General features: G+C 42.0%; 2 protein-coding genes across 4 annotated transcripts; one reads left to right on the forward strand and one right to left on the reverse strand.

Moving 5' to 3' along the window:
* Nucleotides 1-1,018: 1,018 nt before the first annotated feature.
* On the reverse strand, nt 1,019-4,714 carry LOC115673995 (rhamnogalacturonan I rhamnosyltransferase 1). Of its 3 annotated transcripts, none has more exons than XM_056320088.1 (9): nt 3,976-4,706; nt 3,532-3,865; nt 3,141-3,208; nt 2,922-3,010; nt 2,663-2,780; nt 2,293-2,582; nt 1,989-2,193; nt 1,746-1,903; nt 1,019-1,630 (listed from the first exon to the last, which is right to left on the reverse strand). In XM_056320088.1, exons 1-9 carry the CDS (start codon nt 4,033-4,035, stop codon nt 1,384-1,386), a joined length of 1,569 nt encoding a protein of 522 aa, XP_056176063.1. In that variant the 5' UTR covers nt 4,036-4,706; the 3' UTR covers nt 1,019-1,383. The 3 variants fall into 3 exon arrangements, with proteins under 3 accessions (XP_056176063.1, XP_056176062.1, XP_056176064.1); XM_056320087.1 differs by having other exon boundaries at nt 2,663-2,828; nt 3,976-4,702; XM_056320089.1 differs by having other exon boundaries at nt 1,383-1,676; nt 2,663-2,828; nt 3,976-4,714.
* A 6,144-nt stretch (nt 4,715-10,858) lies between these two features.
* On the forward strand, nt 10,859-13,463 carry LOC115673997 (uncharacterized). The gene is made up of 4 exons (XM_030596283.2): nt 10,859-11,071; nt 11,218-11,325; nt 12,735-12,809; nt 12,986-13,463. Exons 1-4 carry the CDS (start codon nt 10,938-10,940, stop codon nt 13,218-13,220), a joined length of 552 nt encoding a protein of 183 aa, XP_030452143.1. The 5' UTR covers nt 10,859-10,937; the 3' UTR covers nt 13,221-13,463.
* The last annotated feature ends 2,862 nt before the right edge of the window (nt 13,464-16,325 follow it).

Consider the following 16,325-nt stretch of genomic DNA (forward strand, 5'->3'; position numbering starts at 1 on the left):
GGGTCTAAACAAGAATACTTCGCACGCACGACTTACAAGACGTTTCGAAACAGTGGCTAGCCTCCCAAATTTAGCCGAAGAAACGGTTTGTGTGGTGCGAAAGCTACGTTGAAAAGGGGCACCCGCTTGAAGTCGAAATTTGAGGATCGCTAGCCCTCAGCATACGACCAAAGTCATTGGAAAGCGGCTTCTTGGATCACCCAACAAAGGGCACGGAAAAACAAAGTCCTCGGATCACCCAGAAATAAAGCTTCATTGGATCACTCATTCCTCTCTCTATACTTAAGTGCTCCACCAACGACCCCATTGTCTCATTTTTCAATATCATATCTTCTGGACAGACTCGTTGGGTCCTTGGTGATTGCACTGAGATTATTAAATTCCTCTGCCACTTTGAGTGGATATTGGGCAATCATTTTGGGATGATGCAATAGGGCACGGTCTGTTCTCTCCACTTCGTGCACCAGTCAGACGTGAGTTCTACCAAATCGCGCGCACAATGTCTATTATTGTTATATAGAATGATGAAGACATCTGGTTTTTGGTCAAACTGGCAATACTTAATGGAGATGAACCCCAACCATGTTGACCACGGCTTATCCCAAGTCACACGGCTTTGGGGGAGAATTTATGGACAAACCCAGCTGGAAGAACTGAGTGCGGCTGAGGACGAATCAGAAATTCTTGAAATGTTCATGCATTTGTTGAATTCTTGAGTTACTCTTTCTCTACTTCCATAATGTCGTACCGGGTCTTGATTGGTTTGGCAATGCTGCACCTTCGAAGTCTTGATTTGTTTGGCGATGCTGCACCTTCGAAAACATTTTTTGGGGTTTCGAATCGATGCAGAAACGATTCTTTTGTGCAACATGATATTAGGATTATGGAATACAGTTTTGTTTGCTTCACGAGGCCGCAGATTATGGCAACAGGGAACATACTTGCGAACTAGAAAATACTTGTGTAACAAAAGATAAACTGATGAGAGATAGAGAGAGAGAGTGAGTCTGGTCGACAGTTCTAAGAAGGCAACTCTTTGCAACATGTATAACTGACATTACATCCATGGAGGGGGTGGAGTATTACAACTGTTGGACATCTTCATCACCCTCTAATTATCTTTGCAGCTCGAGTATGTAATAACCAATCAATGGCAAGTTTTCAATGATACATGAATCTGATTATTTGGAAAAATAAGGAATTACCGTTGGCCAACATGTCTCGTTCATTTACAGTAACCGCCGGTGACCGGAACTTCGAAAATCTTGACCCCAATGGGTTTCTGAGTTCCGACTATGACGTGCACACCGATGCCATTATTGTGAAGGGCACGTCCCACAGCATTTGCATCACCACTTCTGATGTTCAGTGGTTGTGGTCAGATCATGTACTTATCAGTGGCTCATCTAACAGTTGCAAGCACTCCTGAGGATTGGCATAGAAGTAATCTTCTTCCTTCGGTCTATCCGGAATCATGACTCGTGACTTTGGGCTGCCCATCCGAAGTGAATGAGCTTCCTTAACGAGAGAAGAGAACTCGTCCCAACCGAACGATCCATTCATGTACCGATCGACCAAACTGACCAGAAGCTTTCTGTCTAGCAAAATAGTCTTTTTGAAGCCCAAGAATCTGAAACAGAGTTTTCAAATGAGGCAGAGACTCAAACTTCGTGCACCTACCATAATACTAAAGCAGGCTACTGAAGTACCATAAACAGACTAGAGACTACTCCGCATTAATTTACCTTCGATGGCCTTCAACCACTTTCGCCATATTCCCATCGTACGTTGGAATAAATATATCACTTTCCAACGAGACTAAATAATCTAGTGCCGCCATTTGCGACGAGTGATTCTGGAAAAACTTCAAATCTGCTGGTTTCAGCAAAGTCTCTTTCCTCACCTGGGCCAATCAGCAGAGTTAACAAACAGTCACAGACGTAATAAGCAGTGAAAGAAGATTAAGAAATCTGTTTACTCCAACTGACCAAGTTACGAAAAGATGACGATAGAGTTTCCATCCTTCTCTCTCCACCATATATCTCTCCAGCAGCAATGTATATTTGGACGTTTCGATCAATACCCAATGCATCTAGAACAAGAGCAGTTTCTTCTGGCGTTAAAGGGCAGAAGCCTTCTCTTCTTTTCATCTCCGAGTCTATCACTTTCTCCTTCCACCACGGGTAGGCATATCTATAAAGTACGACAATGTCAGAGGATTTCTAGAGTAATAATAACAAGTTAGCATCGGGGATAGACTATGGCCAACTGGAAGATGTGAAGAAGGATTACCTGAGTCGTGTCAACTCCTCTACCTCCTCACTGTTGCAACCATGAGAGCAGCCGGAGAAAGCGAGCATGTCCATTTCGTATCTCAGATGCAGAACCAAGAAGGGGCCCTTTTCCCTCAGAATCCGGACGGCTTTTCTACCTAATTCCTCTATCTGGGGAGTAAATCTCAGAGAATTAAAGTTTACTCGACACCGCAGCTTCTGAATTTCCAGAGGCACCCCATTGTTGGCGAGCCGAGTGTCCGTTCGAGTCAAATGTAAAACTTTGTACTTTCTTGCCAGAGGAAGTACCTGTTGTAAATAGGTCAAAATTTGAGATTCATTCCCAGATAGGACTGATCTAAGTAGTTGCTTCATTTGTATGGACTTACTTGATCAAGATAGTAAGAAAGGTTAGACCAACTGATGGGTGGTAATGAGTAGAACATTCCTAGTTCCACTCTTTTCTTGAGCCTCGGGGGTAAGTCCTTCAGTATACGGACCTCATCTCTCAAAGAAGAGATGAAATGATCAACGTCAAATATGTCTTGGAACTCACTGCCTCGTCAAAATTTAGCAAAACTTTAATCTTATATTATTTGGATGCATCATCCATACATTGACAAATCCATTAATAGATATGGAACTTACCTCGGGTCAGCCCAGAAGGAGGTTTTGTCCAGTTCTGGAACAATTAGAGTGACATTCAAGTATCTGGCGATAGCAACCATGTCACATATCTGTCAAGCAAATTCAAAAGTAAGAGAGATGGAAATTCACATGAGGAATAGCAGATGAGGATTAAACGATAACCGAAAGTCGACATGGTTCTTTTATGCAACTAAGTTGAGAAGACTCGAAACAACTCACAGCAGCTCGCATTTGATTGAGCCCTCCATTGCATGAAACCATAAGATAACCGTTGTTCTTGTAAACCCCTGAAAAGAAATCATGGGGTTAAGCTAAACTAGGAATAGCAACCTTGGAAGCATCAACCTGATTGAGACATGGCTCTGAGAAGCATACAAATTATCAAGAAAATTAATAACCTAGAAAATAACTAAATACAAATGTCTGGAGGGTTTCAAAAAGCTCATCTTGTAAACAAATTCCTCGAATTCTACATCCCCCACAAACAAATTAATCCAGATGAAGGCTCAAGCACACGCATAAAGAAGCCTTCAGTTGTTCTATGACTAAATTTTCAATATTCTGTCTAATCTTTTTTTTTCACTGAAAAGGTGTTCACAAGCCAACTTACTCTTTGGGGGAAGCCGGACTTTGGTTGGTATAGAAGATGATTGAACTGCCAAAGAATGATCTGCAGGAATAAAACAAGAAGGCCAGTCCTTCAACAATCTCGGACCCCAAGTCCCCCCAATCGCCATCAACTGAACGACGCTAATCCAAATCAATGCGGTCGTGGTCACTCGCAGAATCCAGAGCTTCGTTCCATACTTTGAAACTAACGACCTCCTGAATTTCTGGACCTTTCCCTCTTTCAAGAATCCCATCCCCAATTCACACTCGTCTCTATGATCACAATCCTCCAAACGCTTCTCTAATCTGCACATCTTAGTACCAAGTAATTGTCCCTATCCTCATAAATTCACCATGACCATGACCCAATCAGTGCCACTTGATTAAACAGTCAGAGTGTATCCAAATGGTAACCCAAAAATTCAGGAATCTAATCTAATCTAACCTGATCTGAGCTTTCGCAATATTCTAAGAGCCACCATTTATCTCCACGAGGCGACCTCATTGTCAATAACTCAACCAGCAGAGTACAGACATCTTGAAACTCTAAAACCTCCTCGATGTAGGTAAACTTACTTAGCAGTTACACAAAGACCAATGCACATCTCCATGTACCTCATACCTCAACTCCCAAACAAAAACCAAAAGACGTGATCTTTGCAACTTCAGCATTACAATCTCCAGAATTCAACAAAACCCAGAAAGCACGGGAGCATCAATTTGTAGTTAAATCAAAGAAGAGCGTCACTCCCTCTCTAAACCACTGCCGATCCACAAGACATTTACTGAAGCAAGGAAAAAGCCTGCAAAAAGCTAAAATCAACTTCCACCCACGCTCTGCAGAAAAAAAAACAAAGTCCTCTTTGGCTTTTTAACAAATTCTTTTCCACCATAAGTTCCAAAGCAAGAATGCCTTCACATGAACAGATAAACCACAAAGCTCTGTTCTTTTTCAGCTTTCATGAGAACCCACGTTCGGAAAATGAGCAAGAACTGATTTCCCGGTGACATTTTGCCGAGCAGATCCCGGCCAATGCACCCCCCAAGAAGAGAGAGACAGAGACAGAGACAGAGAGCGGTGGCATTAAATAGCACCGCGGAGAACAGAAGGAAAAGCCTATGATTAAGGCGCAAGTGTTGATGCGATATCAAGAACAAAAAAATTCGAAACAATATTTACATAAAGAGGCGTGAAAGTAGGGAAGAAAGCCGAGCCGTACAGGATCACACCGTTTGTTGGTATTCTCTTTTTGTCCCTTATCATTACGATCAACCCACATGAACCCCCCCGTGACCCTGTGACGCATCCTAAGCAAAGAGGGTCAAACCCTTTTGATGACAGACAGACAGCATCGGTCTTGCCTGATCTTGATTCCAAAATGGGGTCGTGTCAAATCCTGCAGTTTTTGCCAAATTAGCTGACTTTTGGATTCGGGAAGTGTCGAACGGGGCGAACCATGGACCTTGTTTAATGGTTTGCTTCGTAAGAGTCATCGCCGTTGTTATCTTCAAGGGTGCAAATCTTTTGGCTTATGCATTTGGCAACTTGTGATCTTTCGCCGAATGGGGGCTTTTAATTCCTTTTTCTTGATAAGGGAACGATGGGTAGATCGCCTATCGTTATCCAAATCGACACTTATTCGTCCCTCAAATGGGTAGCCTTGCCCTCACCGAGCACACATTACCTCGACAAGAGTTGCCTAACCCTCGCCAGTCAAAAGGCCAAGGACTCGAACCATCATGGCGACATCCCCGTCGGCGTCCACGAGGAATTGAGAGCTGTTGAACCTCCGCTCTCTCCATGTACATTTTGGGACAGCTGAATCCCCGTCGGTTTAATGAATACATTTTTCTTTCGACCAAAAAAAAAAAAATCCTCGTCAGTGACCGGCTACTGCACGTCTCTCTCTGTTTTTCTTTTTCTTTTTTGGGAAAATTTTGTTGGTTGTCAATTTGTTGGTGGGTGCCGCTTATACGACGCCCTATCAGCACCACATGTCCATTTCACAGCATGGACGCAGTAAGACAATTAGGGCTATTGCGGGAGGACTTAACATGACAAATCGAAGGAAAAAAATATAGAGGATATGAGTATGCAATAGAAAAATTTAGAGGGTCGAGCGGGAAAGACGATGAACAAACATTGTAAAGCTTCATCTAGCAATTGTTACTTGTTTATATCTACGTAGCAATAGAAGTAGACTCAATAATACCAACAAAAATTTAGATTACAATGATCGAATGATAGAGGTTATCCTTTCTAGTTATTTGCAATTTTTTCTTTGAACATTCTATATATCGTCGGGTTTAATTAAGATGCTAATCATCCTGTTATGGACTTTTCTTCTCCGATTCCAAATGCTTTTAACGAATCTTTTTTTTTTTTTCCATATTGGAATATCATAAAACTAGACTTCTCATTGATTTTTGGGAATATCTTTTGTTAAACTTATATATATTACTATTTTTTTTTATCGTTCATAAAAAAGCGATGTATTGTAAACGTATATGTTTATCATTGAAATTGCATGCTGGTATGGAATTATGTGAAATCATACGTTATCTTGTAATTGCACACTGACCTCAAACGTTGTATGAAATTCGACGCGGATTGAGATTGCATGTTATAATTGCGTGTCAATCTTGGATTGTACATCGATTGGGATTGAACAATGAAATTGAAATTGAATGCTATCTTGATGGGATTGGATATGTCCCCCCCCTTAGTTACTGCCATGTTGTTTGCATTCCATGAGGTGATTGATTGAATTGGCATTGGATTCATGCACGTTTGAATGAATGCTGCTCTTGTTGGGATTGGATTCGTCCCTCTTGGTTGTTTCGCGGTAGGACGATGTTTGCATACGCGAATTGTACTGATTGATTTGGCATTGGATTCATGCCTGTCCGATTGAACGTTGTTATGATATTATTAGATTCGTTCCTGTTAGTTGCTTTCCGTGCTTGAACGTAGTTCTTGCACGCGTAGACGAGGTGTGTTGGCCTTTGGTTGGCATTGGATTCATGTCTATTTGAGCTTGTAATTCGTCATGGATTGGATCTATCTCTTTGTTTAACTTTCTTTGAACAAGTTGCATATTTTTGAATCACATAATATTCCAAGTTCCTAATCGACCTAAGAGAAATGATTGGTGGCCACTCCTGAAACGATCTTAAGATTTTGAATCACATTAGCACGCCCGGACCTAGGGAGACTCTCTATGCAATAGAAAAAATGGGACGGATTTTCAATTTTTTTTTTCTTTCGACTTTGATCCTCGATTTCGAAAGTAAAAGCTTCTGGAGATTCGATTCGCAGGCAGCAAGGCATTGCAAAGCCGATACTCAAAAATCGACCGCGAACGAGCTAGCTTTGCAAGCTGCATTCAGGTTTCACATCGCCACGCCATCATGTCCAGCACAATTCTGCGCATATCGTCACGTCATCGTGGATGTTCGCTCGTGATTTCATCGCGTTATTTTACATGTTGTCAATTGTCAAGGTGATCGCGCATGTTTGGAGGGACGACGCATTTTCATACGACAGTGGCACGCGACGAAACGGGCTAATAAAAAATCGGCGATTGCCAATTGAAGCGCCGGACAAGTATATGGCGAGGACAACATAATCGGTCGGTCACATTGCGCGGGTTCCGTGACCGACACAATAGAAGCTGATTCCAATTCAGAGTCGACGTACCTTCGAACAAAGATCGATGTTGTGTTTTTGGGCCAAAAGACTGCATGTGATGCAGTCTGTTGTTGTCGAAGGATGTACAGACCGGGATGATCACGTGCTGCAGTAAGCAAGGGGACCAAAAAAAAAGGATCACGGGAATTTGCCAGCGTCGCGAGTCCTGGAGGACTCTTCTTGGAAGTCCCGACATTTTGTCGCACCGGTCTTTCTCCTCGTTGGTTTTATCAGATTTGTTTACAGAATCACGTAAGGTAAAAAATGGTAAAAGACTTCTTTGTCTCTGCATTGATGGACTCTCCTTCTGTAATGGAAGTGAAGGACGATTTTTTTTTTTCTATCGATTGCAGCTGCGCAGCAAAATCAAGCGACGGGAAATTAATGAATGGACTGATTGATGAATTGTCCAATTCATTCTCTATGAAATAATTGATGGCAAAAGAAGGAAAGTGGAGCTAGAGAGAGTAGTTGTTGGGTAAATTCGAAGACGACCTCGTCTTATAATAATAATAATAATAATAATAATAATAATATATAATGTCTATTATATCATTCGCAAGATCTAGGGATGAGCATGGGGCCGAGGATCACATTACCTATCTCTGCCTCGCGAAGGGATGAACTGCCTCGCCATTGGCCCGCACCCCATGTCGGGCGGGGCCTAGGAGGCAGCAAAAGGTAGAACTTCTCTTTTCGGCCGCTAGACTAAAGAGAGAAACCCAAAATGTGAAGACGACGATGGAGTGTTTATTTGAGTATTGTCCGTTGCTGCGACAACAAAGAAACTCGAAAATGAGAGAGAGAGAGAGAGAGAGATAGACAGAGAGCGGAGACCACAGCGAGATGCGACATCGACAAAGCGTGCAAAGGAAGTGAAGACGGCCTCGACGATGGCGATTTGATGAGATCAATGACGAAGCTTGAAGAGGATGGTGGCGGAGAGGAACGCTCGATAAAAAAAAGTGATATTGGACAATTCTTAGGTTTTACATATTCTTCTATGGTTTTTTTAAAGAAATATCAATAGAAATAATAAAGAGGGAAAGGAGAAGGACACGATACTGGGCTCTAAATATCATGTATAAGATAGGCAGGCTTCGAGTACATGTACATATTACTAAATTGACAAATTATTAAAAGGCTTATGACTAAATTTGATAAATCGAAAGGTTTATGACTGAATTGGCATAAATACAATAAATTTATGATTTTTTTTATAACATCCAATTTTAAAAGTAGTTTCGTAGTGTGGGGCAAGGTCATGCCTCGCCTCGCGTGAATCCCTGATCCGCTGATGGCCCGTTTCCCCTTTACTTGTATCCAATTTACCCCGAACAGGACGGGGCACTGGACTCCGGGCCCATCACCAACAAAATCTTCGATTACATGGCCACGTGTCGAGGTGCGCTCGCCTAAAAAAAAAAATCCTATTTTTATGTTAAAGTAAGGGTATGCTCCCCCGCAACCATTTGCTGTCCGTGCAATTTTCCCTAAGATTTAACCATGCCTAGATCACTTCAAAGGTAATCTTCCCAAATAAACAAGTGATGTAGGCTTAAAACGTACAGACTGTATGGAGTCAGCTCAGAATCGAAGGGCGAACCTCAGCTATGTTCCTAAGTTTATCTGCCATTGGATTTATTTTATTGGACGGAGTCGTATAATTCCCAACATTCGAGGACAGAAAGTCGGAAGACCGAACGAAGTTGTTTATTTAGGACGCGAATGATAAAATTTCTCTTCCTCTATTTCTATTCTCCGGATGAGTTTCTGAGCAAAAAGTAGCGTTCGATAACGGCACAAAATTCCTATTCTTGGAATAGAAATTTGTTTGATAGGTTATTCTTAAATTTTTGTTTTGCGGTAGCCAGTTGATGGCGACGGGCAAAGCTGGACAGCCGGCGAGCAGTGGCAACGAGCGGCTGCCGGGGGCAGTGGCGGGCAATGAGGACGAGCAATAAAACAGAGTTGTTATTTCTGTTTCTATTTCAGAAATAGAAAAATAGAACATTTTAACTTCTCATTTCTGTTCCAAACCTATTTCTAGGCTAAAAATTTGTCCCGGAAATAGAATAATAAAATTATTTTACCAAACGGATTTCTGTTCCAAACCTATTCCCGGAAACCAAAAAAAAAAATAGAAAAACAGGAAAACATAATGGCTATCATTCGTGCCCTTAGAGTCCTTTGTGCGGAAAATAAATAATTTGAAAAATATTTCCTTAAAAATATGGTTAGAAAATATTTTTATCGTCCGCGAAAAAATTTAGACATAAATTGTTATCGATAACGAGAACATTTTTTTGACTAATTATTTCAAGCGACACAAGCGATCATTTCTAGCAAAATCTTCTTCAAATCACTCATTTTTCATGAAACAAACCGAGCCTTAATTAATCATCCGAAGGTCCTCCGCGATAAATTCCGAGGCGTGTCTGGTGTGCAGGTCCGAAGTACAAGAAGATTAGCCTCGGTGGGGGTAAAGACACTTAGATACAACAGCAATACGTACGGTTCATGAATCGAATATTGGAAGAGCTCGGATCAACTAGCCGACTAAGCAATATTGTAAAGGATACGCGACAGCGTTTTTTAAATTTCGCAAGTTATCTTTCATATTCGCATTACCTTTATTCTTTTATTCGTACTCCTTGTTTACTTTATCCTTAGTTGTTACTTTCCGGACCGCCACGAAACCCAACTCACACAAAAAAGCCGAAGAGCCAACTTCAGTGAAAGGTATTTTGGAAATCATTTTCGGCGAAACAAAAAGTTTTTCAAACTAAAAAAAGTTAATGTGCGCGAGTTGCAAGATTTTAATTAAATAAAAAATAAGGTCAAATGCAGGTGCACCTTCGATAACTTAATTGTAGATTCACTAAATTTTACATCGATCTAAGTTTAGGCGGAAATGTTTCATCGGCTTCTTTAGCTTACAAAAAGTACCATCAACTTATTATAATTTGGATCAATTACATATCTAGTCCTCCAAGTTTTAGTGTAACTACAATTTCATCATCTGATGACTTTTTTATTTTGTGCAATCAAGTCCTCTAATTTTCTGAATTTGTTCAATTTGGTCTTCTAAGTTTTACTTTGGCCAATCAAATCCTCTTTAACTCCCTTGATTTGGGTAATCAAGTGTCTCGTTTACCCACGGCAATTATAAATGCCAAATCACAATTTCTTTTTTTCTCATTTTTCCCGTTTTTTTTTTTTGCTCATTTAGCGACAAACTAGCAAGACGCGTCATTTTCTATCACACAAGCAATGCCACGTCACTAATTAATCCGACTGTTTAGTTACAGTACCCGACCAAGTGATTCGATTACAAACGTTAAGAAAGCTACAGGATTCAATTGCACTAAATAAAACTTAAAGGGATCAAATCGCATAATGCAGAAAGTTACAAGAGTTGATTGAACAAATTATAAAAGTTAGAGCGCCATATCGCATAACTGCTGTAACTTTAAGGATATATCATCTGTACTTTAACCCTTAAATTTTGATTCGATCAGATTTAACCGGGGCGGGACCCGACCCGACCCGACCCGGCCCGGCCCATAATTCTGATGGGCCTCATAGGCCATAGCCCACCGAGTTCGTGTCCTCCTAGGTTTTGTATGTTCTGCTCAATCTCTCTCCGTCTCTCCCTGCGTCTCTCCGTCTCTGTCTCTCTCGTCCCTCTGGCGTGTGTCGAGTTGTGGTGAGCCATGAGGAAGCTCAAGTTCCACGAGAAGAAGCTGCTGAAGAAGGTCAACTTCCTGGAATGGAAGAGGGAAGGCGGCCACAGGGAAGCTCAGGTCATGCGCCGCTATCACGTCACCGGTCGAGACGATTACAAGAAGTATAACCCTCTCATCTACCCACCCTTTATCTCTGCATGCCCATTATGTTGTGCTTGCGCCGCATTTCGTTCCGATTTCGCCGCGAAAATGTTGGGTCTCATTCGAATTTGGCGATGGTTTTGTTGTGGTGGTGGGGGGGAAAAAGGTACTCGAGCTTGTGCAGGATGGTGCAGAAGCTGGTCAACATACTGAAGCAGATGGACCCGAGAGACCCTTTTCGTGTCGAGATGACGGATTCGCTTCTCGAGAAGTTGTGAGTTCTTGTTCCTCCTTTTTTATGTTCGCCTTATGTTTGTCACTATGGGCTAAACTGAAGTGAAAGTTCTGTTTATGGGGAGTTTGATTGAAACTTCTTTTGGGAAGGGAATTGTTTGAATTGGAGATGGGGAAACTACCTCAATTAGAACACTGGTTTTTGGATTTCTTGTTTTAATGGTGATCAGAGTGTTGATTGTGTGATTGTTTTACATGAGGGTTTGTTGGCAGGTTTACTTTTGAACAAAGCTATTTGCTTTAGGGGATGACTTATGGGAAGGGTTAGGATGGACAAGAAATGGCGTAGTTTTGGTTTTGCTACTTTGTTTGATCTTAATCTTTCGCATGATGTGCTACAAGAACAACTTCATGCGTAAACTGGAGTTTTCCCTGGAAAGATTGACGTCGAGTTAGATGTGGCTATAGCTGTTACTTGGCGAGGCCTCGTCTACGTAGCAATTAAACATCTTCATTCTTCCGCATTTGCTGATTTCCTGCTTTGATTTTCCCAAGCTACCTGTGTCCAAGCTAGGACTCTCCGCCCACCCAAATATCCTTTGAAATTCTTGTGAATGCCAGAGGATATGAAATATCAAGTACTTGTCAAAACCACATGTAGATAAAGCAGTTGATGATTGATTGGATGGAGTGGAGTGGAGGTGATTATCTGGACACATGTGGTAGCATCTATAAACCGTTGCTTATAGTTGAACTATGGTCATGATCTGGGACTGCTGGATCTAGTCTTCTTGTATAATATGAATCATGAACAAATTAAATATTTTCAAGACCATGAAGGGAGGGCCAACCAAATTCCTAATTTTAGTTAGAAGTAATAGCAGTCAATCAAATTCCTTTAGGACTGTTACTTGGTTTACAACTATATCAGACTAATCCTGTGTTTAGATGTATATTTTGACCAGACTTGATTACCACAAGCTTCTCCTAGGTTCGTGTTTAGACATTAGTGTTTGCCAATCTGCAAGTCTTTAATCTGAGTCCTTATCTCCTCTGTTTCCAATTAAGGACATTCAGGCATATCATATCCATCAAGTGGTTCAGGTAGCTTGAGAATGTGTGCTGGGTGTTTGTCTGCACACTTTGTGCTTCAGAAGGTCTTTTTGTAATCAGTAACCTTAAAACAATGGTTAGAAGTAACTCATCAGCTGCTCAGTTTCTTAGATCATTACAATGCTAAATGAAGTGCAGCTTTGTCCATAATTGCCCGTCTGGTTTTCTTTGTTTAACAACTTCCCTTCCATCCTGAAACAGCTTTTATGAGCTCTAAGATTGTTCACCACGAGCCATTTAAATGTGTATATGCTCGGTTTTTTCCTCTGATCAGAGCAGTTGATGCAATACTGGAAGATTTTTGAATTTGCTGAAACTATTGCTGTTGTACAACAGGTACAACATGGGAGTAATACCGACGCGAAAAAGCTTGGCATTGTGTGATCACTTATCAGTTTCATCCTTTTGTAGGTGAGTGCATTTTTGCAATGTTATGTGAGTCATACCAACTGATTATCAATGGTATGGAAAATGTTGATACAATCCAACCCTTCCATCCCACATTCTTTCTGTGCGGACACAAAGTTTTGCTCCTTTTGGTAATTTATCAAGCACTCACCAGGTTTGCGCGTCTGTTTTGCTCTCAGACGGAGGCTTTCGACAGTGCTCGTGCGTTTGAAATTTGCAGAGCACCTGAAGGAAGCAGTTACATATATCGAGCAAGGTCACATCCGAGTTGGTCCTGATACGGTTACAGATCCAGCTTTCCTCGTGACGAGGAATATGGAAGATTTCGTGACGTGGGTAGATACGTCGAAGATAAAGAGAAAGGTCCTCCAGTACAACGAGAAGTTAGACGATTACGATGCAATGAACTGCTAAGCTGTGTGCTGGAGGCACTGTGTTTGCATACAGTTTAGCCAGCTCACACCGACGTTCATACCACATTCATAGGTTCATATTCAAAATTCGGATGGCTTGCTTTGCACTGTTTTGATGTAATGGGAGTTGGGAAACAAAATGAAAAAGGTGGTAGTCATCAGAAGCTCCAGCTAATTTTTGTTACTCATTTCGCGATGGCCAAGTTCACAATAGGCAAATGAGTTTCTGCTGCATTGAAATTTACATGTTTGTGAGTGGATTCATGGATTGAACGCCTTTGCTGGAAACGCATGCTTGAAACAACTTATGCAAAATACAAGGAAGCCTACTGGTGTTTTGCATTTTTTCGCCTGAGGGACTTTTCAAGTCTTGGCTGTTTTAGAGGAAATTTCTAAGGCTGTTACGCCTAGCCGAAGCTAGAAGTAGTGTTTTCCTCTTTCGAGACCTCTTTCCCTGGTAACTTGTCGATCAAATATGAACACTTTTATCAAATAGTTAACTTTCTTTGATGGTTTGAAAATTACGAATTTTTCTACTAATTTTTATTTGTATAGCTTACCAATGTAACGAATTTATCAACTCTTATATATAATTACTAACCTAAATTCGAAAGGCTTCCGACATTATAGTAAGTTATCAACAAAATTTGAGGAATTTACGAAGGACAAGTTTAATAGTAAGTTATCTAGCTTATTAAAAAAATTGCCATGGAAAATAGGATCTTACCATCGAAATTAGTAACGTACCTGAAAAAAAACTTACTAACTTACCGTACCAATTGGCCTCGCTTTTATAGTGGTAAGTTACCGACCAGACTATCAAGTAAGAAATTTATGGCCGTTCAATTTAATAGTAAGTTGTCAACCTTACTTGTAAATATCCCAAGATCATACCATTGAGTTAGCGCCCGTTTGGTTCGGCTTTTCAAATGCTATTTGGGGGAATGCAAATACTTTTAGGTGAAAACCACTTGGGAAAATGTAAGTGGCGTTTGGTAAAAAAAATTTTGTGAAGCTATTTTGGCCTAAGTAATGTTTGGCAAATTTTTTTTTGCAAAGGGTTTTGGCAATTTTTATTTTTAATATTCCTGTTTTGCCCTTGTTACTGTTCATCTTCTTCACCAAAATGTGACCGGCGAGGGCGGATCTGGCCAGCGAAGGGTCGGCGAGGTCGCCCGACCCAGGCGAAGGCCACCTGGGGTCGGGCGACCGCCCAGACACCGTCACCTGGGTCGCGACCCAGGCCGACGTCGCCTGAGGTCGCGCAACCCAAGCGACGGCGCCTGGGCGGTCGCCCGACCCCAGGTGGCCTTCGCCTGGGTCGGGCGACCTCGCTGGCCCTTCGCCGGCCAGATCCGCTCTCGCCGGCCCCTCGCCGGCCCTTCGTCGACCACCCTCACGGGCCACCCTCGCGGTGAAGAAGATGAACAGTAACAGGGGCAAAACCGATATATTGAAATTTGAGTGAGGGCAATTTGCGAAGAGAAAAAAAGGCTTTAACATTTGTGGAATGCCGAAAGCCCAAAACTGGTCCGGACCAGCTTTGGGCTTTTAGCATTCCAAATGCTAGCTTTCGGCTTTTCGGACTCGGAAAGCTGAACCAAACGGTTCAGCATTTTGGGAAGGGGCTTTCGAAGCCAAAAGCCCAATCCCAAAGCTGAACCAAACGGGGCCTTGATAACTAACCACTGTAATTTGTAACTTATTAATGGATGGTAAATTTTGGGCAAGTAAGTTACCAACCAATCGAGTGAGATTTGCCAACATTTGTCGATGGTAAGTTGTCAACCTATCTATTTGGTTTGTCATTGCCAAATGAAATTAGTAAAGGCTCGCATGATAACTATTCTGTTTTTCTGTTTTTCTATTTTTCTGTTCCCAAAAACAGGTTTAGAACAGAAATCTATTTGTAACGCAATTTCATTTTTCTATTTCTGAAACAAATTTCTACTCCAGAAATAGGTTTGGAACAGAAATCAGAAGTAAATTTTTTTTACTTTTCTATTTTTGGAAAAGAAATGAGAAATAAAAACTCTTCTCATCACTTGCCCTCACTACTAGCCGGCCGCCCACCCGCCGCCCCACCGTTGCCGTCGGTCGCCTCCCACCGCCACCAGTCGTTGTCATCAGTCGCCTGCTGGTCGTCATTCGTCGCCGTCCACTGTCAGCCACCTCCCGCCGTCTGCCTTTCTTCGCCGCCCAATGTCGATCACCTCCCATTGTTGGCTGCTGCCTCCCGTCGCCGCCCAACACCAGCCACCTCCCATCGCCACCCGCCTCCCGTCGCCGCCCAATATCACCCACCTCCCGCCGCCGCCCAACATTGCCCACCTCTCACCGCCGCCCACCCGCCGGCTGCCTCCCATTGTCATCCTCCACCGCCAGACGCCATCCTCCTCCGCCGCCCAATGTTGGCCATCTCTAGCCGCCGCTCGCCTCCCGTCGCCGTCCTCTGCCGCCGTCTACCGTCGTCCTCCGCCGCCCAATACCGGCCACCTCCTGTCGCCACTTGCCTCCCGTTGCTGGTCGCCTCCCGCCATCGCCCGCCGTCCACCGCCTCTCGCTCGCCGGCCGCTCGGGAGGGAGAAATTTTGTGTCATTATCAAATTAATTTTTATTTCAGAAATAGAAATTTTGTATTGTTATCATATGCATATTTTTGCTCAGAAACTCGTTCATGGAATAGAAATAGAAAAATCAATTTATGGAACAAAATGGTTGTCATTCGCGCTCTAACTTAACAACCTGCTTATTAGCACATTACCAACAAGTTGCGAGCGAATGAACGGAGCAAACTGTAAAACTTATAGTAATCCACTATTAAATTTGAGGGCGATAAAATCATTAATCCGTTGATATTCTAAATTGATTATTGGTCTGAATTGCAAAACTTAAAAGAAGTTCGGTTTGAGAGGTAAAATCAAGATATTATTGGTAACTTAGTAATGGCCCATGGACCTTCCTTGTAAAGGTTAGGGTTCATACCACAAAAAATTCTAAACTGGTGCATATGTGACAAATTTACCCCAAACTAATTTTTTGATCACTAAAAACCTCAAATTTATACACATGTGATAAATTTACCTTAAACTAATTTTTTTACCAT

The sequence above is a fragment of the Syzygium oleosum genome, unplaced genomic scaffold, assembly GCF_021117445.2.
Source record: "Syzygium oleosum isolate NSW1041296 unplaced genomic scaffold, Sole_v2.1 Sole_v2.19, whole genome shotgun sequence".
NCBI lineage: Eukaryota > Viridiplantae > Streptophyta > Magnoliopsida > Myrtales > Myrtaceae > Syzygium > Syzygium oleosum.